General features: G+C 41.5%; 1 protein-coding gene across 3 annotated transcripts in view; it reads left to right on the forward strand.

The window, feature by feature from the left end:
• man1a2 (mannosidase, alpha, class 1A, member 2) overlaps nucleotides 1–25,440 on the forward strand; it is a 128,770-nt gene that overhangs the window by 82,165 nt on the left and 21,165 nt on the right. For 2 of the 3 annotated variants that reach the window (XM_072585227.1, XM_072585226.1), the window contains one exon: nucleotides 18,032–18,055. The exons of the other annotated variant lie outside the window; for it this stretch is intronic. In XM_072585227.1, coding sequence (XP_072441328.1) covers nucleotides 18,032–18,055 — 24 coding nt within the window. The remainder of the gene's footprint in view (nucleotides 1–18,031; nucleotides 18,056–25,440) is intronic. 3 annotated transcript variants of the gene reach the window in all.

Genomic DNA, 25,440 nt, shown 5'->3' on the forward strand with positions numbered 1-25,440 from the left:
GAACATAGAACATTACAGTGCAGTACAGGCCCTTAGGCCCTCGATGTTGCGCCGACCTGTCCTACCAATCTGAAGCCCATCTAACCTACAATATTCCATGTATGTCCATATGCTTGCCCAATGACGACTTAATGTGCTTAAAGTTGGCGAATCTATTACCGTTGCAGGCAAAGCATTCCATACCCTTACTACTCTGAGTAAAGAAACTACCTCTGGCATCTGTCCTATATCTATCACCCCTCAATTTAAAGCTATGCCCTCTCGTGCTCGCTGTCACCATACTTCTCCCTGTCCACCCTATCTAACCCTCTGATTATCTTATATGTCTCTATTAAGTCACCTCTCAACCTTCTTTTCTCTAACGAAAACAGCCTCAAGTCCCTCAGCCTTTCCTTGGAAGACCTTCCCTCCATACCAGGCAACATCCTAGTAAATCTCCTCTGCACCCTTTCCAAAGCTTCCACATCCTTCTTATAATGCGGTGACCAGAACTGTACACAATACTCCAAGTGCGGCTGCACTAGTTTTGTACAGCTGTAGCATAAGCTCATGGTTCCGGAACTCGATCCCTCTATTAATAAAAGCCAAAACACTGTATGCCGCCTTAACAACCCTGTCAACCTGGGTCGCAACTTTCAAGGACCTGTGTACCTGGACACAGAGATCTCTCTGCTCATCTACAGTACCAAGAATTACTTGAGTATATACGGTAAACCCAGATTTGTACCCCCTTGTTGGGCCTACCACTTGTTGCAATGTAGCAATTCTCTGCCTTCTGTAACTTTAACATTGACTGTACTTCAGTTTATATTTAAACAACTAGAGTTCTACATTATTTCTACCTTTATAGTTTTTGCATTTGTTAGAAAGAGCCTGCAAATTTGATTTTCTGTTGTATTTGGACTGGATGTCTGCTGCACTTTCCAGTAGTGTGGTTGCATATTTTTGTTGCTTAATTCAACTCTTAATTCATCAAACAAAGGCAAAATACTTTGGATGTTAAAAATCTGAAATAAGAATAGAAAATGCTGGAGAAATTCAGCATTTCTGGCAGCATTTATGGACAGTGAGATGAGGGGGGGGGGGACATGATTGACATAGATAGGGTTGACAGGAGGGAACTTTCCCCTTGGTGGAGGGATCACGACAAGGGGCATAGATTTAAGGTCAGGGGCATGAGGCTTTTTGGAGGAGATTGATGAAAAGCTGTTTTACTCAAGGTGGTATGAATCTGGAACTTTCTGCCTGTAAGGATGATCTAGGCAAAAACCGTCAACATTTGAGTAGTGTCTACATGTGCATTTACGACGCCAGAGAATACAGGGTGTGTGTTGAAAAATGGGGTTGGAATAGTTTTTGACTGAGGCAGACTCTGAGCTGAAGGGCTCTTTTCTCTCCTATAGACCATTTATGACACTATGAAACAGAGTTAACTATACCATCAATTGGTTTTTCCCTATAATAATTCCTTATAGCTGCAAATGTTTGTTTCATCAATGTAGCACCCTACTTCCTTTGTTATTCTACCTGGTCTGAAATCCCTGTGACCATGAGCATTAAGCGGTCATTGCAGCCCTTCTGAGGCATATTTTAATGACGACTAAAACAAATCATAATCCTATGTGTCAATATGCACTGCAGCTCATCTGCCTTGCTCACTTTTGTCCTTATATTTACCTTTGAGTGAAACTGGACTTCTTTTTGTATATTTTCCAATCTTTGGTCCACCTGGAAAGCGCTCTTTATTTCCTGGCCTTCATTTCAAACTACTTTTTGCACCTTTTGAATCAATGTTCAATTTCCCACACACTGCCTAACTAGTTCAGGTCTTTCTCATCGCACTAACAAATCTACGTGATACAGGAGTACACAACATGGGTCTGAGGTACTGTACAATATCAGTATTAACTCATTAACAGGCATAATCAAATATGCTTCTTTAATATGCTTGCCCTTTTATTAACAAGTCAACTACCTGTGTTCCTCATGCACAGTTAAGTTGCTTAATTGTCTAAGTATCATCATTGATCTATTTGATAATCTTCAAGCTATTTTATCACCAGAAGGTAATTTAGAATATCAAACCTCTCCTCTCGAGAGGGGGAGGCAAACCTGCAATGCTCATCAGCTAATCAATTCATGGCTATCTGTGTTGTCACACATTGTTCACTTTATGCATTTAGTTATCTTGGTAATTGCTCCTTTGAGTGTTGGTGTTTTTTTTTAATAGAATGCTTATCTAATTCTCTGTGTTCATATTCAGAACTCAGATTTTAAAAAAATTCTTCCATGGAATGGATATGTCACTGATAAAGCCCACATCTATTACCCAAACTTAAATACCTTTGAGATGGTAATTACTTGCTACCTTGAACTGCTGCAGTCCATACACCCATAAATCAAAGATAGCATAGCTTTCTCTCCTACTGCTTAATGAAATTATTGCAGTAACACATCTAGACTGAACACAACTGCAGAAACTTTGTAGATCTTTATGCTAGCTATTGCTTTCCTTTGTTGTAACGCCTGATCTGTGCAGTATCATAAGCAATATTGTTGTGAGTCTGACTCTTAAACGCTGCGCTGTAATTGGTCAGTTCCTTTTGTATATGCTCCTCTTAAATATAAGATGCTACAGATTATGCTTATATAAGTTTATCTTTTAGGCTTTGAAATATCTTCCCAAAATTGGGGGTTATGTATCAAGTTTAAATTGTGAACCACCACTGGTGCCAAAGAGCACATTTCTGTTCATAAGCCACAATGCATGCCCAGATCTGTGCAGGTATTGTAAAATGCCATGTAACCTCTTGGTATGAATTAGTTCACAGACGTCCCATTCAAATTCAAGCTTCTTTTTTCCAGAGGGTGAAGCTATGCCTTATAACTATTTAACTATTGTAGAACCAGATGCGTAAATGATGAAAATAGAAAGTGTTTGGAAATACCTCAGACCTGCCTCAGAGGCCTAGAGAGATCCTCTTAAATTAAGGGAAATGTTGGAAAATTAACTTTTTGGCAAAGTAAACTTTAGAAATCACCATCTAGAGTTGATATCTTGCAGAACAGCCACAAGAATCAATTGCTTTGTTTGTCAGTGGATGTCGTGAACTCAACTGAATTTCACCGTAGTCGCGTAATAGAGGGACTGGGTCTATTTTTGTATCTGAAATTCTCCAGCAGAAGAACTAAGTGAAAACCTGATTTTCTCGTGCCTGAGCCATTAGTGACCATGAGATCTAGGTGCCTGTGTACAGTCACTGAAAGTAACTGTGCAGGTGTAATAGACAGTGAAAGGTGCAAATGGTATGTTGACCTTCAAAGCATGAGGATTTGACTACAGGAGCAAGAGTGTCTTGCTGCAATTGCCCATCTTGATGAGACCACACCTAGAATATTGTTGCAGTTTTGGTCATCTTACCACAAAAGGATGCCCTCTCCATTGAGGGTGTGCAACAAAGTTTTACCAGATTGATTCCTGGGAGGGCAGAACAGATGTGTGAAGACAGACTAGATCGATTAGGATCACATTCATTGAAATTTAGAAGAATGAGAAGGGCTGTCATAGAAATCTATAAAGTCCTGCTGGGTAAACCAAGGAAGCATAGTCTCAATGGCTGGGGAGTACAGAACCAGTGTCACAGTCTAATGATATAAGCTAAGCCATTGAGGACTAAGATGAAATGAAATGTCTTCATCTGGAAAGTAGTGAGCCTGTGGAATTCTCTGCCATAGAAAGTAGTTGAGGTGAAAATGTTGAATATTTTCAAGGAGATTGATATAGTTTGTTGGTCTAAAGGGATTAAATGGTATGAGAAAGCAGGGGGGCAGGGTACTGATTTGAATGATCAGACATGATCGCATTGAACAGCTGAGCAGGCTCGAGGAGTCTACTACTGATCGTTCTTACTGTGTGCTTATGTTAATCGAGAAGGAGACAGGTTAGCCTCAGATGGAAATGGAGGTGGATCAGATAGAGTATGTGATTATTTAGTCCCCTTCAACGGCCATTGCTTAGGTTGCTGGTTGTCCAGACAGAGACTTTCTTTCACTTCACAAGAGAGAAGTAAAGTGTCAAAACAGAACCAGAGTCTCCATTTGTGCTGACACAACACTAAAGTTGACACAAGGGTAAGTGTAATTATTGTATCGTTCAGAATCATGAAGGATGTCTACTTGAATTGTCAGAAGTGTCAGGACAAGCTACTACAGCAAAATTAATTATATGTCATTGGACACCCACCTCTTGCATTGGTACACTGACATTAAAATGCAGCTATAGCAGTTTTGTGTGGGAACTGTAAATATTTTTTGGACATGTATTGACCAGCAATAGCAGGATGATCAATGTACATAGATCTTAATAACATGACCATTGACGAGATCACAAAGTTACATAGAATGCAGAACATTATAGCGTAGTACAGGCCCTTTAGCCCTCGATGTTGTGCCACCCTGTGAAACCAATCTGAAGCCCATCTAACGTACATTATCCCATTCTCGTCCATATCCGTATCCATTCGCCAACTCTCACCCCCACTCTGCAGCTTACCTATGTCGTTCTGTAACATTCAACATCCTTCGGCACTATCCTTGGTGTTGTCTGCAAATTTACTAACCAATTCTTCTATGCCCTCATCCAGGTTGTTTATAAAAATGACAAACAGCAGTTGACCCAAAACAGATCCTTAAGGCACACCACTAGTAACTGAACTCCAGGATTAATATTTTCCATCAACCACCACCCTCTACCACCTTTCTGCTAACCAATTTCTGATCCAAACCATGAAGTCACCCTCGATCCAATGCCTCTGTATTTTGTGCAGTAGCCTATCATGGGGAACCTTATCAAATGCCTTTCTGAAATCCATATATACCACATCAATAGCTTTACTCTCATCTATCTGTTTGGTCACATTCTCAAAGAACTCAATAAGGTTTGTGAGGCGCAATCTACCGTTTACAAAGCTATGTTGACTATCCCTAATCAGCCTATTCTTATCAAGATGATTATAAATCCTATCTCTTATAACCTTTTGCAAGACGTTACCCACAGCTGAACTAAGGCTCACTACTCTATAATTACCATGGTTGTCTCTATTCCCCTTCTTGAACAAAGAAACAACATTTCCTATCCTCCAGTATTCTGGTACTATTCCTGTAGACAATGACGACATAAAAATTAAAGCCAAAGCCTCGGCAATCTCCTCCCTGGCTTCCCAGTGAATCCTTGGATAAATCCCATCCGGCCCAGGGGGTTTATCTATTTTCACACTTTCCAGAATTTCTAACACCACCTCCTTGTGAATTGCAATCCCATCTAGTCTAGTAGCCTATTTCTCAGTATTCACCTCGACATTATTGTCTTTTTCCAGTGTAAATACTGACAAAAAATATTCATTTAGTGCATTCCCCTTTCTCCTTTGAGTCCACGCACAACTTCCCACTACTGTCCTTGATTGGCCCTAATCTTACTCTAGGCATTCTTTTATCCATAATATACCTATAGGAAGCTTTAGGGTTTTCCCTCATCCTATTCATCAATAGCTTTTCATGTCCCCTCCTTACTTATCTTAGCTCTCTCTTTAGGTCTTTCCTGGCTACCTTGTAACTCTCAATCACCCTAACTGAGCCTTCACATCTCATCCTCAGATAAGCCTCTTTCTTCCTCTTGACAAGAAATTCAACTTTCTTAGTAAGCCACCGCTCCTGTGTTCAACCTCTACTCCCTGTCTGACAGGTACATAATTATCAAGGGCACACAGTAGCTGTTTCTTGAATAAACTCCACATTTCTATTGTGCCCATGCCCTGCAGTTTCCTTCCCCATTCTATGCATTCTAAATCTTGTCTAATCACATCATAATTGCCTTCCCCCAGCTTTAACTCTTGCCCTCTGGTGTATACTAATACCTTTCCATTGCTAAAATAAGCACAACTGATTTGCGGTCACCATCACCAAAGTGCTCACCCGCCTCCAAATCTAACATGGCTGGGTTCATTACCTAGTACCAAATCTAATGTGATCTCGCCCCTTGTTGTCCTGACTACATACTGTGTTAGAAAACTCTCATGTACATTATTGACAAAAACTGACCCATCTAAAGTATGTGAACTATAGTATTCCCAGTCAATATTTGGAAAGTTGAAGTCCCCCATAACAACTACCCTGTCATTCGGAGTCCGATTGAGAATCAACTTTGCTATCCTTTCCTCTAAGTCTCTGGAACTATTCGGAGACCTATAGAAAACTCCCAACAGGGTGACCTCTTCTTTCCTGTTTCTAACCTCAGCCCATACTACCTCAACTGATGAATCCTCAAATGTCCTTTTTGCAGTCATAATACTGTCCTTGACTAACAATGCCACACCCCCACCTCTCTTTCCATCTTCTCTGTTCTTACCGTTTGCAACAGAAAAAATTAAGAATACTGACCTCCAATCAGTGTAGAACCTGCAACAGTTTTACTTAGATGGATTTGATGGCACAGGAATGTTCAGAGGATGCTGCATTGAACCTCAGAAAATGCAATTTGACCCTCCCAGAAAATGCAGTCCTCTCATGCAAAAGAAGCTTTAGAGGTGAGCTGGATGATCTGGAAAGTAATCGAATTATGCGTCATGTACTTCAAATTACAAATTGATGCAGTTCTGTTAGATGTGTGCAACATGAAGAAAGCGCAATTAGGTTTTATTTGGATCTAAGTTGTAAGAACTTCCTCTAAAGAGGTGCCCAAAATTCTTAGATTAGAGGAATTAATCCGAAATTCACAAGAGCTCAATTCTTCAAACTGGATGCCAAACATGGATATTGGTCATTTCACTTGACAAAGAAATCTCAAGAAAATGCTTTGGAAACACAATCTTCCAAATGCTGTTCTGAAGGGACTGCCTTTTGATCAAGATTTGTGTCAGCAGCATATGGGGAAAAAAATCCAGAAATTATTAAGATATATATGTGTTGCCAATCAAATGCAATGATGGGTAAAACTAAAGTGTATGAGCAAAATATACATTTCATAATGATAGCGGCTTGTTGTGCACGATCTTTTCTTCAATAGCAAGTGTCAGGTGACTGTAGGTCAGATAAAATTGCTGTCTTTTCAAGCCGTGAAAGGTTAGATTAGATTTCCTACGGTGTGGAAACAGGCCCTTCATCCACACCGACCCTCTGAAGAACAACCCACCCAGACCCATTTCCCTCTGACTAATGTACCTAACACTATGGGCAGTTTAGCATGGCCAATTCACCTGACCTGCACATCTTTGAACTGTGGGAGGAAACCGGAGCACCTGGAGGAAACCCATGCAGACACAGAGAATGTGCAAATTCCACACAGTCACCCAAGGCTGTAATCAAACCTGGGACCATGGTGCTGTGAGGCAGCAGTGCTGACCACTGAGCCACCGTGCCGCCCACTATCTCAATCCAGGCAATGTGGAAGGTTTATGATAATGCCTACTTCCCAAGATAAAACAAAATTGCAGAGATGTCTTAAATTTGATTTGATTTATTATTGTCACATTACCTAGGAACAGTGAAAAGTTCTGTTTTGTGTGCAAAATAGGCAGACTATACTGTACAAAGTGGTAAAAACAATAACTGCAGATACTGGAAACATTGGCAAGGGCACCACTTTGATGAGAATACCCTTTACTAAAAAGGTAGAGATTTGAATTTGTCTGCTGCAAGCCAGTGCCCTTGAGCACACTGATTACCACATCAATTAAGAATGTAGTAATTCCACAATATTTACAGGTAAACAAAATGGCTTGTTTTGTTTTATTATTCATGGGATGTGGACATTGCTGGCTGGGCCAACATTATTGCCCATCCCAAATTGTCCTAAACAAGAAGCTGCCTCCTCAAACTGCTTCAGTTCTTGGAGTGTAGGAACATCCACAGTACTGTTATGAAAAGAATTTGAAAATTTTGACCCAGTAGTGAGGGAATGGTTCCAGGTTAGGATGGTGTGTGACACGGAAGTGAACTTAGTAGTTTACTCATGCATCTGCTGCCATTGTTCTTCCAGGTGGTAGAGACCAGGTTTACAAGGTGCTGTTAATGGAACCATCAAAATGAAAGGTGTGTTTAAGGTTGATAAGTTTTGGTCAGCATAACTGCAAGAAGCAGTAGCTCATATTCTGTGACTGAAGGCAGTGTTGAATAATGAACATAGATTCTCCAAAGCCATAACACCTAATGGAACAACATTGAGCAACCTCTAGGAACTCTATAAAATTACCCAAAAGTAAACTTTAATAATGAGGTTGTGGTAGACCATAATCAATGTGCTAACAACTAATCCACCTACAACTTGAACTCCTAAGTGTGAAGTTTAAATTTTGAAAAGGTTATAGTATCTGGAAGAATTTGTCAAACCACCTATGCATTTTGCAGACTCTTCAGCTCTGAAATATTTTTGTTCTTGTTTCTGTGTAAATAGTTGTTTTGAGAGTACTCATATGAATTTTCACTTAGTGTATCTAATTATATTTTGGGAGATATTTTACTTTATTGCTTTGAGAGCTGGATGTGCGAATGAGATGGGTATCAGAAAGAAACCATGAGTAATTGTCCACAGGAGCAAGCTAGAAAAGGATGTGGTTGTAGGTATTTGTTACTGCAAGTTGTAGCCTGAAAAATGAAATAAGTTGTTGACATTTTCAAGCAGACTGAATCTGTGCTACTTTACAGCAATGCAGAACTGCAATATGCCTGGCCCTAAATATTAATTTCAGAATTTTAAAAAAGTGGTCAGCCCCTACTGTGTACAGCCCTAAATACATTTATTGGCTAAAATGTTGGGATGGAATGAGTGGGATAGTCCACTTACCCGCTGAGTAAGCCCAAACATATATCTTTGGATCAAAAACTCATGCAAAAACACACAATCTACAACATTAGTTGTTCAGTTAATGTAGAAATGACGAGATCCGAGTGATTCAGAAAACCTTTTCAGCAAATAATTTCAAAAATATTAGTACTGGAGGTCATGAGAAAATTTCCGTACCTTTGTAAAAGTTACTTACCTTTCTTTCTGTTTTCATATTTTCTATTGTTGAAACGGGAAATGTTATGAAGATGTGAGTGTACTGTACCTTTTCAAAGGGTTAAAAGCCAGCAAAAACTATCTGACAGCACTAAGTGTTCTGAGAAAAGATACAATGTAACATGTCCTCCAGTTACTGGCCTGGCTAGGATAGCTGGTTGCCTGGAAATGACAAAACAGATTTGAATTGGGCCGATCAGTTTAAAGCATACCCTGAAAAATACCAAACTGCAATCCAGTTTGAATTTAGTGTATCCTCAATCTTAAAAGCCAATGACGCCATCCGATGCTTTGGGGGGTATAAGACCAGAGAAAATTGAACAGGTGAGAGGAAAACTGCCAAGCCCAGCATGTGAAGACGGTCTGAAAAATAGCTCTCTTAAATGGTACCTTTATTGATCAGTAACCTGTGAAGTAAAAATGGTTAAGAAGAAAAAAACAAGAGGAATACAGAGAATACTGAAAGCTGCCTCGTGTTGAGATAAGTTTTGTTTTGTAAATTGTAATCTGAGTTTTATCGGATGAGTGTTATAGAAGGGAAGGTAAAAGATAGTTTAGAGAGGAGTTGTAAATAGTTGTTAATTATTCTCTGTTATACTCTAAGAAATAAAGTTGTTAATTTTTACTTTAAATAGTTCTTATCTTTTCGAATTTTCACAGATTACTGCACGGAATAAATCTTCTTATATGTTGCTGGTTGACAGTAAACAGGAGAGTTTACCTTGTGTCATAACAGTTTGAAGGTTCATGCGGGATTTGAACGGATTTAGACAAATTTGAATAGATTTGGGAATACGAAAAGTCCTAGCTGATTTAAGCATTTGCTAATTAGTGTCCTAGTTCTTTTAGTTAAAACGTAATGAGACAATTTGTTTAATTTTGGTGACTTGTGTTTGAGTAAATTAAAAGTGAAAGAAATGGCTCTTAAAATTTCTAAAGAGTTTCTGGGATTTGAAGATGATTCTCAAATTTGCCAAGAAATTTTAGAAAGACAGAAAAAGGCCATACTTGTAGAATTAGCAAATAAATTAGATTTGAGTTTAACCAAGGACAAAAGTAAAACTGGAATTGTAAAGGGGTTACTCAAACACTTAGGTGTATCAGAGAAACAGACAAGTGCAGAAGAGGTGGAAAAACTTAAACTGCAATTGAGGAAAATGGAATTAGAAGATAAACAGAGGGTGGGAGAGAGAAGAACGAGAGAGAGGAAAAAGGGAGATGGAAGATTTTTAGCTGAGCAAAGAGAGAGAAAAGAAAGGGAGAGACAAAAAGAATTTGAACTTGAGAAGTTGCGACTTAGTCAGCAAAGTCAAGTTAACAGGATAGAGATTAAAAGAGAAGGTAGCGATATATGTCAAAACTCTGCCACATTTAGAAGAGAAAGATGTTGAAGCTGCCTTTATTTCATTTGAAAAGTTGGCTAGGCAGATGAAGTGGTCCGAGGATAAATGGGTAATGCTAGCTCAGACTAAACTCTTAGGCAGAGCTAGTGAGGTATTTGCCACACTGTCAGATGAGGAGTCAAGAGATTATGTAGAGGTTAAACAGGCTATTTTAAGTATTTATGAACTGGTACCAGAAGCGCATAAGCAGTGGTTCAGAAACACAAAGTAGGAACCAGGTTAGGAGAGGGCACTAGTAAGAATTTACCACAGGATAAAAAAGAAGCCCAAGAGGGTGAAAAAGAGTTGTTGCCACTGTGGTAAAGTGGAACAAGTAAAGTCACGTTGCTGGACTTTAAAGATGGGCGCTGTGGGAAAAGAAGCTAAGCCAGCTAAGCAAGTGGAGGTAATAAATGAGACCCCCAAGAAGAGCTGAGTAGCTGTGGGAGAGTACACCACCTAGGCAGGCGTTGGGTATGGAGTTAGTACCTGATCTCTACAAAGAATTTTCTTCTGTGGATAAAGTTTACTCGGAACAGGGAGAAGGACAAGAAGTTATCATTTTGAGAGGTACAGGATCTAACCAGTTGCTGATAATAAGAGAGGAGTGAATATGCACTCTCTGATCCGTTATCCGAGAGTGTGATAATTTGTGGGATGGATGAACAGAAAGCTAGCGTTCCCCTATGTAAGATCAGGTTGGAATGCCAACTCAAGACTGGGGAAGTTACAATGGGACTGTTTGACAGAGTGTCAGTTCCAGGAATTCAGTTTGTTCTTGGGAATGATTTGGCAGGATCCAAGGTGGGAGTGATATTCCTTATTGTGGAGATGCCCAAGGAAGACCAAGAAACTGAGGAGTTAAAGCACAAATATCCTGGTATTTTCCCAGACTGTGCGGGGTTACCAGGTCCCACTATCGTAAGTCACAGCACAAAGTGAAAAGTAAAGAGAACGATGAAGGAGATGAGGTTCAGTTAGCAGATACCCTGTTTGACATCATGGTGCGGGAAAAGTCTGACCAGGCAAAGGGTCAGACAGAAGTGTTTAGTCCTGAAAGACTAAGACTTGCAACAACAAGACAAGACAATAAAAGATAGTGGATTCGAGAAGATTTGTAGCTCAGGTTGAGATTCTGGATGTAAGTTTGCTCGCTGAGCTGGAAGGTTCATTTTCAGATGTTTTATCACCGTGTTAGGTAACAACATCAGTGAGCCTCCTGATGAAGTACTGGTGGTATGGTCTGCTTTCTGTTGAATAGAAAGTGGGCCATACCACCAGTGCTTCATCCAGAGGCTCACTGATGATGTTACCTATTATGGTGATAAAACATTTGAAAACTTCCAGTTCAGTGAGCAAAAGTACATCCACAATAAAAGATATGTGAATGCGTACTGTGAAAAGGAGGCAGAGAATATTCTGGAGGGTTATTATCGGAAAGATAGATTCCTAAGGCAGAAATTGAGACCACGGCAGGTTAGTGCAGAGGAGAAATTGGTAGGAGTGCACCAAATTGTGTTGCTGGTAGCATAGACAGAAAGTGTTACATATAGCACATGAACTACCTGCAGGAGGTCACCTAGGGGTATGAAAGACTCGGGCTAAGGTACAAAAAATTTTTATTGGCATAGAATGCACAGGGATATGGTTTGCAGTATGCGTCATACATCCCAAATGGTAGGTAAGCCACAGGTGGTAATAAAACCAGCATGTTTCTTGCCAAATTCCAGATTTGAAGAACCTTACAAGCAAGTTATAATTGATTGTATAGGTCCCCTTCCAAGAACTAAAACTGGGAGCCAGTACTTGTTAACCATAATGGATGTATCTACCAGAGTTCAGGAGGCAATTCCATTATGGAGTATCAAGGCAAAAAAGGTGATAGAGGAGTTAGTAGTTTTCTTTACACTGTATGGGATACCCAGAGAGATTCAGTCAGACCAAGGATCAAATTTTATTGCTAGGCTGTTTAAGGAAGTTCTGGATAGCTTACGTATACAGCATTTTAAATCGAATGCTTATCATCCTGAATCTCAGGGAGCTTTAGAAAGGTAGCATCAGACCTTGAAGACCTTGTTGAGAGTATACTGTCAGAACTACCCGAATGATTGGGATAAAGGTATTCCATTTGTAGTGTTTGCCATTAGAGGTGTCCCCAATGAATCTACTCAGTTTACCCCCTACGCGTTAATACTCGATCATGAAGTGAGAGGCCTTTTGAAATAAATTAAAGCAACATTCACAGCACCAAAGTCGGAGATCTCTCATTTAGATTATGTACCGGAGGTGAGGGAGAGATTAAATAGAGTAGGTGAGTTAGCTAAACAGCACCTAAAGAGGGCATATGTAGAATGAAGCAAATGACAGTTAAAAGTTCTGAGACTCGAACCTTTTCCCAAAGGGATAACGTCCTAGTACTGATACCAGTGATAGGAGATCCCTTCACATCCAGGTTTAGAGGTCCCTACCAAATTGCGAAAAAGTTGAGTCAAGTCAACTATGTAGTAAAGATGCCAGATTAAAAACAAAGCATCGAGTATGTCATGTGAACATGTTGAAACCATATCATGCTAGAGAGAAAGAACTGCCCTGCAGAATCGAATTCAGATGATATGGATTTTGATATGCCTCAAAATAGATTAAAAAATGAAAGCATAGAACGCAGTTGAAAGATTTGTTGCTGCAGTATAAGGACATCTGTAAGAATCAGGTGGGGAGGACTAATGCTATGGTACATGAAGTAGATGTAGGGAATACTGCTCCAATAAAACAACATCCCTATCTGCCAAATCCTTTCAAAGCCAGACAGGTCGAGATGCAGGTGGAGGCCATGCTCGACGAGGACATGATTGAACCAAGCCAGAGCATGTGGAATTCGCAGATCGTCTTAGTTCCCAAAGCAGACGGGACTCAACGATTCTGCATGGATTATCGGAAGGTCAACACCGTTACAAAATCGGACTCCTATCCACTTCCTAGATTGGAGGACTGTATCGCGAAAGTCAGACAAGCCAGTTACATCATCAAGTTGGATTTAGTGCATGGTTACTGGCAGGTACCTTTATCAGTGACGGCAAAAGAAATTTCTGCATTTGTCACCCCAAATGGGCTATATCAGTTTCAAGTGATGCCCTTTGGAATGAAGAACGCACCCACCGCATTCCAAAAACCAACTGCTCATCACCACTTGACGGTTGGAGTTATCTGGAGTGAAATGAAATCCAGTGCCAAGAAGACTTGGACTTTCAAGGCAGATTTTCGCATATATCTTAGTTCCTGTTTCTGAAGACCTTGTTCATTGCAGTACTGGTCACACTTTTCCTTGCAACTGTTGGACAAAGCCACTCTGGGCTTGACCTCCTTACCCCATTTGAAGGATACCTTTGTCTCGCCTCAAAAATGGCGGCACCGCCACTACATATGCCTAGTCATTGAGGCCTTCTTTCACCAGAACTGGACTGCATTTTATTTTAACAAGTTGTTCTGCTGCAGCCCGCGTTTCGCTGACATGAATTTGCTATATTGTGGGCAGCACGGTGGCACAGTGGTTAGCACTGCTGCCTCACAGCGCCAGAGACCTGGGTTCAATTCCCGCCTCAGGCGACTGACTGTGTGGAGTTTGCACGTTCTCTCCGTGTCTGCGTGGGTTTCCTCCGGGTGCTCCGGTTTCCTCCCACAGTCCAAAGATGTGCAGGTCAGGTGAATTGGCCATGCTAAATTGCCCGTAGTGTTAGGTAAGGGGTAGATGTAGGGGTATGGGTGGGTTGCGCTTTGGCGGGGCGGTGTGGACTTGTTGGGCCGAAGGGCCTGTTTCCACACTGTAAGTAATCTAATCTAATAAAACGATTGACGAATTGGAGATACTGTTTCTATAGCATGAACTTTAAAGTGTGTATTGGTTATAATGCAATTCCACTATTAGTTTAAATGGTGCTGCTATTACGTGATTTTCTTATTACCCAGGAATTGCCAGGTTATACCAGAACTGACTGCATAATCTTACAGAAGCGGTTTATATTGGGTTTTGCTTTCGTCACTGTATTTTCATGATGCAGTGCTTCATCGGGTTCTCTCATGGCTACTAAGGCACCAAGCATCCGGCCAGTGAGAACCATCTATCGGGAAGGCTATCACTCCCTCAACTAGTCTAGGGAACCAGCGCTGCTTTCATTAAAAGTATAGAAGAGCTGTTGGAGCTTCTATCTTTTATGTACCACTTTGCTTATAATTCTTTAAGCCAAGTTGCAAGAGAACAAGTAACGCATGCAAAATGTTCTGTTTCCACGGAGTTAGTTTATTTGTGTACGTGATTACAAAATTAACATGGTGCAGGTTTGAAATGGTTACAAAAAATACATTCAGATATAGTAGTTTAGAGAGTAAAAGTTATTTTTAAGAAAGTTGCTTTGCTCTTTTGCTCTGAGCAAAATAAACTGCTCATTAATATCTCTTATCACAGACTGTTTAGATATGTCTTTGTTTCCAGCAAGTAAACACCTCACTAAAATATAAGCAATAACAAAAGTTGCTGGAAAAGCTTAGGAGGTCTGGCTGCATCTATAGAGAAGTCAGAATTAATGTTTCAGGTCAGGTGACCCCTCATCAGAATTGTGGTTTTTACCTCACTAAACTGTGCTGTTAACTGTGATAATGCAAGCATTTGAAATGGCTAGATGTGCTGGATATATACTTTTCTTCCATGCTCAGGCATTCTGTTTCTCTTGTTGTTGCTCTGTCTCTCTTTCTTTTTCACTCGCTCTTTCTCTTTCACTTGCTCTTTCTTTGAGATCTCCTGCTAATTTGTGAAACTTGTTCAACTGAAATAGAAGGCTCTGAAATGTGCAATCTTTAATATCTTTCAGGTTAGTTTACTATATTGACAAGCCATACCAGCCTATGAAACTCCAATTAACACGCAAAGCTCAATTATCTTGTAAACAGTGTTTCATGTTATTTCAACTCTAGGTCAGTCATTAGCTCTACTGAACTGCATTATCACTGCCTTTCTCGTAGTTTTCTTGCTGTTTCTGCTTGTTAAGTTCAACATCTTTAATTTTAAAAGACTGTCAAACAAGCATTCCTTGATTAACAGTTTCCAAGTTTCCCAAGGCATGCTGAAAGAATGTCAAATTTAAAAGAAATTTCCAGCTTAAAGTTGTATCAGGTAGATGTAAAACTTAGGTGCCAGTCTGAAAAAGCAGCAGCATAGGACAACCACTGTATATTGGATCAAAACCCAGCCAGGTGTGAATAGTGGAGGACAATTGAATAGCTTACAGGAAGAGGCATCACAAGTATCCCCATCTGAAATTGGTCTTTTGTGCTCAATGGGTTGTGGTCTGCCAAGTTCAAAGATTTAACTTCCATCTTCCCCTCCTTCTGAAGTTCCTGCTATCAAGAATAGCAGTCTTGAGCCAAATCTATTCACTCTACACAGTACCAAAAAACAGTTGAGCACATTGGATAGACCAAATTTCATGCACCCAACAACATCCGTAATACGGAAGACTTGTGCTCCAAAGCTAGTTGCACATCTAGCTAAATTGTTCCAATACGGCTATAGTACCTGATAAAGTGAAAAATTGCTCAAATATGTTTTGTCTGTGGAAATTATATCCAAAGGTTTTTAGGTCAGTTACTATTCTATCAGTCTACTCTCAATCCTCAAAGTGTTGAATGGTGCTATTAATATTGCTAGAGGTGTTTACTTAGCAATAACTTGGGACCTGAAATGAGTATTGGTCACTAAGAAAACCACTTGATTCCACACTTTTAAGGTTTTTGTTTTAAGATGGAACAAAGAGTTGAATGTAACAGGTGAGCTGGCTGCTCTTTTCAAGAGGGTGGCTTTTTTGAAATCAAGGGAAAACTCTAGTCCTTTCTAGAACAAACCAAGTTTCTTGCGATTGTTGGACACCAATTAACTCACTTCTTGATGTTGCTGCGGAGATTTTTGTTTTAAGTTTTCGAGCTTTAGCTGTGAAAATGTACACATTATAATTCTGTTCATTCACAGCTCCTCAGATTATGCTTCAGGACCTTCATACATGTAGGCTTGGGCTGATAAGGGGTAAATACCATTTCTGCCTGTGCCAGGCAAGGAATTTCCAACAAAAGTGTGTCAAACCGTCCTTAATGCTCAATAGCCTGACCATTGAAAAATCCATCATTATCTACCATTTAAAAAACCACATACAGTTCTATATTAAAACTTCAACACATTGAAATTGTATTTGTTTAATCAAACTTCATTTGAGTTTAATAGTGTCTATTTTCTAGTGCCAGCTTCAACTTCAAAAATGTTAGAAATCCAAGATTTGCTTTAAGGTAGTTAGATTTTGAGTTCTAAAATAGTGTTATCTATTATACATCCAGCATAATATTCAAATAATTAAACAAACAATCAGTTTTTATTTGTTAGTTAAAGCATTGTTTTTTTTAACAACACTCCGATTTTATTTTCTTCATTTTTGGTGTATGAGCATTACTGGTGGAAGGCTAGTATTTATTTCCCATTCCTAATTTTCCTTCAGAAATGCTAAACACTCTGTTTAAAAACAGCTCAGGATTTGTGCTTTTGTGAAGTTAGGGAAGAGTACATCTGTTCTCAAAAGTATATTCCAACCACTGCCAACTAATCTCATTGAGGGATATAAGTTCTTGCATTTATGTATTATCAATTGTCTTGGTACATATTTCATGAGGATAATTAGGCAGTGATATTTTATACCTGCCCTGAAACTGCTGCATTTTTTTTTCTGCCAGTTGATTTAAATAAGACAAAGTTGGACTCGGGTACCTCCATACTCAATTTTGTGTAGTATACGTTATATTCTGGACAACTTCCATTTTGGGTTGTGCAACGTGCAGAGTGAAATTTAATGTACCCAAACATGCATGCAAATTTATTGTAGTCTTTTTTTTTGTGACTGTCATTTGTAAACTGAATTTAGTGGATTTTAGTAGTTATGTGATTAAATGAGGTAGATCAGATTTGATCAGATTCCCTGTGGAAACAGGCCCTTCGGCCCAACAAGTCCATACCGATCCTCCGAAGAGTAACCCACCCTGACTCATTCCCCTACATTTACCCCTGACTAATGCACCTACCGCTACGGGCAATGTAGGATGGCCAATTCACCTAACCTGCACATCTTTGGACTGTTGGAGGAAACCAGAGCACCCGGAGGAAACCCACAGGGAGCATGTGCAAACTCCACACAGACAGTTGTCCGAGGCAGGAATTGAACCTAGTTCCCTGGTGCTGAGAGGCAGCAGTGCTAACCACTGAGGCACTGTGCCACCCTTTGACATAATTGATTGGCCATTTGTTTCAAATCAAACATAAAAGGCACAAACATAAGTCAGTGTGATATTCCAGTGGAAACTTTGTTATCACTTTTAGGATAAGTATTACTGCCTTTTAATTCTGAGGAAGTAGAGTCAATTATTTATTGGTGACTACCTTAGAGTTATAATATTCAACAGGACTCTTCCTGGAGTGTGTTTTAAGAATGTATCTGGTTGCTAATATGTTTCTTCAAAATATATTTTCATTGTCTTGTCTTTTTTACTTTTACGAATCTATTCGACACAGAAAATTCTTTTGGACCCATATTATGTAAGTTTCTAAAGTCTATTTTAATTCCTGCATTGGACCCAATGAGCTAGCAACATCCTCTATATACTTTTAGTATCTGCCTTCCTTAGTTTTAGCAAACCTATGAAGCTTTATTTTGTTATCCTTTCAAAGGAGCTTAAATGATGGTAGCAAGATCAGCCATATTCATAGAAATTATATTTTACTGATTTAATATTAGAGAACATTGATGCATATATATGTACATATAAACCATAACAAACAGCACCAAGTCTGCACAGGACAAAGGCTTCGAAGAAGACAGTGTTTATTGTGCTGGGAAACCTCTTGGCTTCCTGGACCATGGTACAACATAGAGCATATTATTTTTCTTCTTGATTTTCATTTTGTGGGGTATCTCATACAATCATTGAATCCATGCAGTGTGAAAGCAGGCCATTCATCCCATCCAGATCATACCAACCCTCCAAAGAGCATCCCACCTAGACCCATTTTATTCCTGTAACCAATCCACCCAATTTACGCATCCCTGGACACTGAACAATTTAGCATGGCAAATCCACCTAACCTATACATCTTTAGACTGGGGGAGAAAACGGAAGAACCTGGAGGAAACCCACGCAGACACTGGGAGAATGTGAAAAACTCCGCACGCACACGCACACACGCACACGCACGCACACGCGCACACACACACTTGTCCGAGGGTGGAGTCAAACCCTGGTCCCTGGCATTGAGGTAGCAGTGCTAATCATTGAGCCACTGTGCCACCTATCTCAGTGGCACTATCCAACCTAATTCCAGAACCAATGTATTTCCTGTGTTTTGTCTTGAGGCTTGTTTTTATGTGGAATATATAAATGCAAATGAGTAAACCAGTCAGGATTAAAGGAGCAAAAGGCAGACCTGAGATAGTTACCTTTTGATGGTTAATTTGTTCAAAAACATCAGGTCTGAGTCAGATTTTTATGATAACTTGTGGCATCTGCTGAATAACCTGAAGCCTCAGTGCATGGAAACAACCTATTTTAAGTTGGCAATCAGCTGTAGTACTGGAATTCTGAATTGAAACAGGAAGTAATAGAAAAACTAAACACACCAGGAGCACCTATGAAGAAATGGTTTTCATTTTGGGTTGATCAACCATCAACAAAAAGATCATGAGCTGAAAAATTATCTCTATCTCTCTTCCTGGATCCTGCCTAACATGCTCAGTATTTCCAGCCACCTCTTATGTTAAATTAAATGAAAAAGCAAGATATAGTATAGGAATGAGAAAGTAATGTCCTGAACCAAAGTCTGAATGCACAGTTTGAATTCTTTGTGTGTAGCCTAGGGATATTTTTGGTAAATTGTATAAACGCAAGGCACTTTTGTAAGTGTATGCTGAAGTAGTTCATCCTTGCAGTGAATTTTAGAAAAAATAACTCAGAAAAACACTTTGTTATCGAGGATTGAAAATGGCTATCAAGAACATGGTGAGGACAGTGCAGGAGAGAGAAAGAGAGAGAGAATCTGTGCAGTTACTGCCTTTGCTGTTTTTGAATTCATGAGTCGCAGGACATCAGAATGCATGGTGGAAAATTAACAAACAGTGAATTTCACAACTAATCATGGAAGAACTTGGGCGAAGTTCACAGCACAGAATCAGATAGGTTAATTGTTGTTTTAAGTTTGTCCAAGAGAAAGGCTGTATTAGTGAGTACAGTGGGTTCTTTCTTGATTTTTGTTTTTGGAGATAAAACTTAAAATATAAGTCATAGCTATGTATTTAACCTGGTGCAGTGTTTTGTAGAGGAATAAGACAGTGTTATTTTCTGGGTCTGTAGATTGTGAAGGAGTAAAAATGGCCTTTGCAGTGATATGTACTACTTGTCAGATGGGGGAGTTTAAAGAGAGTTTAAGGGTTACTGCAGATTATATCTGCCATAAATGCTGTTGGATGCGAATCTTATCAGATCGAGTGAATCAGTTGGGAGACAGATAGAAGCGATGAGCAATTTGCAACAGCAACGGTATGTTAGGGATGGCAGTTATAGGAAGGGGGGAAAGTCTCAGATACAGTCACATAGATGGGTTAACTCCAGGAAGGGTAAGAGAGGTCCGCACCCAGGGCAGGAGTCTTTTGAGGATATACCCATTTCAAACAGGTATGCTGTTTTGGAAAATGTAGGGGGTGATGTAGGGGAACATAGCACGAACAGCCAAGTTTCTGGTATTGAGACTGGCTCTAATGCAACGAGGGGTACATCGGCTTCCAAGAGATCAATTGTGTTAGGGGACTCTAATCAGAGGTACAGACAAACATTTCTGTGGCCAGCAGAGAAAAAGCAGAATGGTGTGTTGTTTCCCTGGTGCCAGGATCAAGGATGTCTGAGGGTGCAAAATGCTCTCATGGGGGAGAGGGGCCTGCAAGAGGTCATTGTCCACATTGGAACCGACGATATAGGAAGGGAAAAGGTTGAGATTCTGAAGGGAGATTACAGGGAGTTAGGCAGAAATTTGAAAAAGAGGTCCTCAAGGGTAGTAATATCTGGATTATTCCCAGTACTACGAGCTAGTGAGGGCAGGAATAGGAGGATAGAGCAGATGAATGCATGGCTGAGGAGCTGGTGTATGGGAGAAGGATTCACATTTTTGGATCATTGGAATCTCTTTTGGGGTAGAAGTGACCTGTACAAGAAGGACGGATTGCACCTCAATTGGAAGGGGATTAATATATTGGCAGGGAAATTTGCTAAAACTGCTTGGGAGGATTTACACTAAGTATGTGTGAGGGAGATAGTGAGGAAAGAGATCAATCTGAGACTGGTACAGTTGAGAACAGAAGTGAATCAAACAGTCAGGGCAGGCAGGGATAAGGTAGGACAAATAAATTAAACTGCATTTATTTCAATGCAAGGGGCCTAACAGGGAAGGCAGAAGAACTCGGGGCATGGTTTAGGAACATGGGACTGGGATATCATAGCAATTACAGAAACATGGTTCAGGGATGGGCAGGTCTGGCAGCTTAATGTTCCAGGGTACAAATGTGACAGGAAGGATAGAAAGGCGAGAGGGGAGGGGAGTAGCATTTTTGATAAGGGATAGCATTACAGCTGTGCTGAGGGAGGATGTTCCCGGAAATACATCCAGGGAAGTTATTTGGGTGGAACTGAGAAATAAGAAAGGGATGATCACCTTATTGGGATTATATTATAGAACACCCAAATAGTCAGAGGGAAGTTGAGAAACAAACTTGTAAGGGATCTCTGCTATCTGTAAGAATAATAGGGTAGTTATGGTCAGGATTTTTAACTTTCCAAACATTGACTGGGACTGCCATAGTGTTAAAGGTTTAGATGGAGAGGAATTTAAGTGCGTACAAGACAAGTTTCTGATTCAGTATGTGGATGTACCTACTAGAAAAGGTGCAAAGCTTGACCTACTCTTGGGAAGTAAGGCAGGGCAGGTGACTGAGGTGTCAGTGGGGGAGCACTTTGGGGCCAGCGGCCATAATTCTATTAGTTTCAAAATAGTGATGGAAAAGGATAGACCACATCTAAAATTTGAAGTTCTAAATTGGAGAAAGGCCAATTTTTACTGTATTAGGCATGAACTTTCGAAAGCTGATTTGTGGCAGATGCTTGCAGGTAAAGGGACGGCTGGAAAATGGGAAGCCTTCAGAAATGAGATAACAAGAATCCAGAGAAAGTATATTCCTGTCAGGGTGAAAGGGAAGGCTGGTAGATAGAGGGAATGCTGGATGACTAAAGAAATTGAGGGTTTAGTTAAGAAAAAGAAGGAAGCATATGTCAGGTATATACAGGATAGATGGAGTGAATCCTTAGAAGAGTATAAGGAAGTAGGAATATACTTAAGAGGAAAATCAGGAGGGCAAAAAGGGGACATGAGATAGTGTTGGCAAATAGAATTAAGGAGAATCCAAAGGGTTTTTACAAATATGTTAAGGACAAAAGGGTAACTAGGGAGAGAACACAGCCCCTCAAAGATCAGCAAGGCAGACTTTGTGTAGAGCCTGGAGGTTGGCAAACGTGGTGCCACTGTTTAAGAAGGGTAGTAAAGACAAGCCAGGGAACTATCGACCGGTGAGCCTGACCTCGGTGGTGGGCAAGTTGTTAGAGGGTATCCTGAGGGACAGGATGTACATTTATTTGGAAAGGCAAGGACTGATTAGGGATAGTCAACATGGCTTTGTGCGTGGGAAATCATGTCTCACAAACTTGATTGAGTTTTTTGAAGAAGTAACAAAGAAGATTGATGAGGGCAGAGCAGTAGATGTGATCTATATGGACTTCAGTAAGGCGTTCGACAAGGTTCCCCATGGGAGACTGATTAGCAAGGTTAGATCCCATGGAATACAAGGAGAACTAGCCATTTGGATACAGAGCTGGCTCAAAGGTAGAAGGCAGAGAGTGGTGGTGGAGGGTTGTTTTTCAGACTGGAGGCCTGTGACCAGTGGAGTGCCACAAGGATCGGTGCTGGGTCCTCTACTTTTTGTCATTTACATAAATGATTTGGATGCGAGCATAAGAGGTACAATTAGTAAGTTTGCAGATGACACCAAAATTGGAGGTGTCATGGACAGTGAAGAGGGTTACCTCAGATTACAACAAGATCTTGACCAGTTAGGCCAATGGGCTGAGAAGTGGCAGATGGAGTTTAATTCAGATAAATGTGAGGTGCTGCATTTTGGGAAAGCAAATCTTAGCAGGATTTATACAATTCATGGGAAGGTCCTAGGGAGTGTTGCTGAGCAAAGAGAGCAGGTTCATAGCTCCTTGAAAGTGGAGTCTCAGGTAGATAGGATAGCGAAGGCGGCGTTTGGTATGCTTTCCTTTATTGATCAGGAGTATTGAGTACAGGAGTTGGCAGGTCATGTTGCGGCTGTACGGGGCATTGGGTAGGCCACTGTTGGAATACTGTGTGCAATTCTGGTCTCCTTCCTATCGGAAATTTAGATTAGATTAGATTAGATTACTTAGTGTGGAAACAGGCCCTTCGGGCCAACAAGTCCACACCGCCCTGCCGAAGCCTAACCCACCCATACCCCTACATCTACATTTACCCCTTACCTAACACTATGGGCAATTTAGCATGGCCAATTCACTTGGACTGTGGGAGGAAACCAGAGCACCCGGAGGACACCACGCAGACACGGGGAGAATGTGCAAACTCCACACAGTCAGTCGCCTGAGGCGGGAATTGAACCCGGGTCTCAGGCGCTGTGAGGCAGCAGTGCTAACCACTGTGCCACCGTGCCGCCCACAACATTTAAGAGGCATTTGGATGGGTATCTGAATAGGAAGGGTTTGGAGGGATATGGGCCTGGTGCTGGCATGTGGAACTAGATAGCGTTGGGATATCTGGTCGGAATGGACAGGTTGAACCGAAGGGTCTGTTTCTATTTTTTTTTCTTTTTTTTTTCTTTTTTCTTTTTTCTTTTTTTTTACCCGGGCCCCTCTGTTTATATTTTTTTTTTCTTTTTTTTTTCTTAGCACCCATGGTGTGTGTGTGTGTGCAGATGTGAGACACAGTGAAAGACACAAAGTGCACAATCTTTATTCAATTTCCACCACCAGGAAGATATGAAAAATACCCGCGTGGCCAGTGACAAGCACTGCCCTTCAAACCACAGGGCAATGCTGTGTGATCAAAACAGTGAAGGGGAGGGTAGGGATCAAATCAAAATAGAGTTGGAGGGAGAAATGATGCACTCCACTCCCTGCGGCGCCCACCTCTCCCTGAACGACTCCAGGGTGTCGGTGGACACCGCGTGCTCCTTCTCCAAGGACACCCGGGCTCTAACGTAACCCCGGAAGAGGGGCAGGCAGTCGGCCCTAACGACCCCCTCCACGGCCCGCTGCCTGGACCTGTTGATGGCCAGTTTGGCCAGGCCCAGGAGCAGACCCACGAGGAGGTCCTCGGACCTGCCCTCCCTCCTCCGTACCGGGTGCCCGAAGATCAGGAGCGTGGGACTGAAGTGCAGCCAGAAACAGAGGAGAAGGTTTTTAAGAAAATCAAAAAGGGAGTGCAAACGCCCACACCCAATATATACATGGTCCACGGACTCCACAGCGCCACAGAACAAGCAGTTGGGCTGGGAGTCCGTGAACCACCGCAATCTGCGGTTGCAGGGGACTGCTGCGTGCAGCACCCTCCACCCCAGATCCCCGAGAGAAAGGGGGAGGACTCCCGCGTAGAGAGCCCTCCACTGGGGATCCCCACCGCCCGGTGGCAAATGGGCACGCCAAGGCGTGTCCGGACGGTGGATGAGGGAGAAGAGGTGGACGGTGTGCAGCAGCAGTTGATACAGGGCCTTCCTTTTTATATCCCTGAAAGGGACAAAATTAAAATTCCGGAGGCGGCTCAGGTTGTGGGGCACAGGCTCCCGCGGGAAGTACGGGACCTTGGGGCCAATGTGAAATTCCGTCCGGGCCGGGGTGAGCGCGGACGGGATCCCACCGCACACCTGAGCGTCCTCCAACCGGTGCACTACGTCGGGTCCGAGCACCGCCGTTTTAAGGCGTCGGATGGCGGTGGCCACGTACCGGACGTCTACCGCAGCCCTGCTAGCTATGTCCTGCGGCAGCGTCCAGCCCAGGCCCCCGGCACCCAGCACGTCCCCGACCCTGGTCGCCCTCGCCGCCACGGCCCTCCCCTCCGACAGCCACTCGAACCCGTGAGTACGGAGGTGCGGATTCCTGAGCAACGGCTCCCTGACGACAGCCGCTACTCCAGCCGGAGGGTAGGCGCGACAGGGTCTGTTTCTATGCTGTTCATCTCTATGACTCTATAATTTGGGTTTAAGGGGTTTCCATATATAGGCACAACAAAAGTTGTCATCAAAATTTATAATTATTAATGAAGCACAATTACTTCACTCTTACATTGCAAGATGATTGAAATAAGATAGCTAATGCATTAAGGTGATGGTAGAGACATATCAGAAAAATAAGTAAAAATTGTTGATGGAGTTAGGTAAAATAAGCCATGTGAAGCAGACTTAGACCAACTGAGCTGAATGGCTGTTTGTGTAATTCTACATCAAATTAGATTTGATTCCCTACAGTGTGGAAGCAGGCCCTTTGGTCCAACCGGTCCATACCGACCCTCCGAAGAGTAACCCACCCAGTCCCGTTTCCCTCTGACTAATGCACGTAACACCATCGGCAATTTAGCATGGCCAATTCACCAGACCTGCACATCAGACCTGCACATCTTTGGACTGTGGGAGGATACAGGAACACCCAGAGGAAACCCACGCAGACACTGGGAGAATGTGCAAACTCCACACAGACAATCGCCTGAGGTTGGAATCCAACCTGGGATCCTGGTGCTGTGAGGCAGCAGTGCTAACTACTGAGTCACCATGCTGCCCTACTTACTTCAGTTTTCTGATTGTA

Source organism: Chiloscyllium punctatum, chromosome 15 (assembly GCF_047496795.1).
Source record: "Chiloscyllium punctatum isolate Juve2018m chromosome 15, sChiPun1.3, whole genome shotgun sequence".
NCBI lineage: Eukaryota > Metazoa > Chordata > Chondrichthyes > Orectolobiformes > Hemiscylliidae > Chiloscyllium > Chiloscyllium punctatum.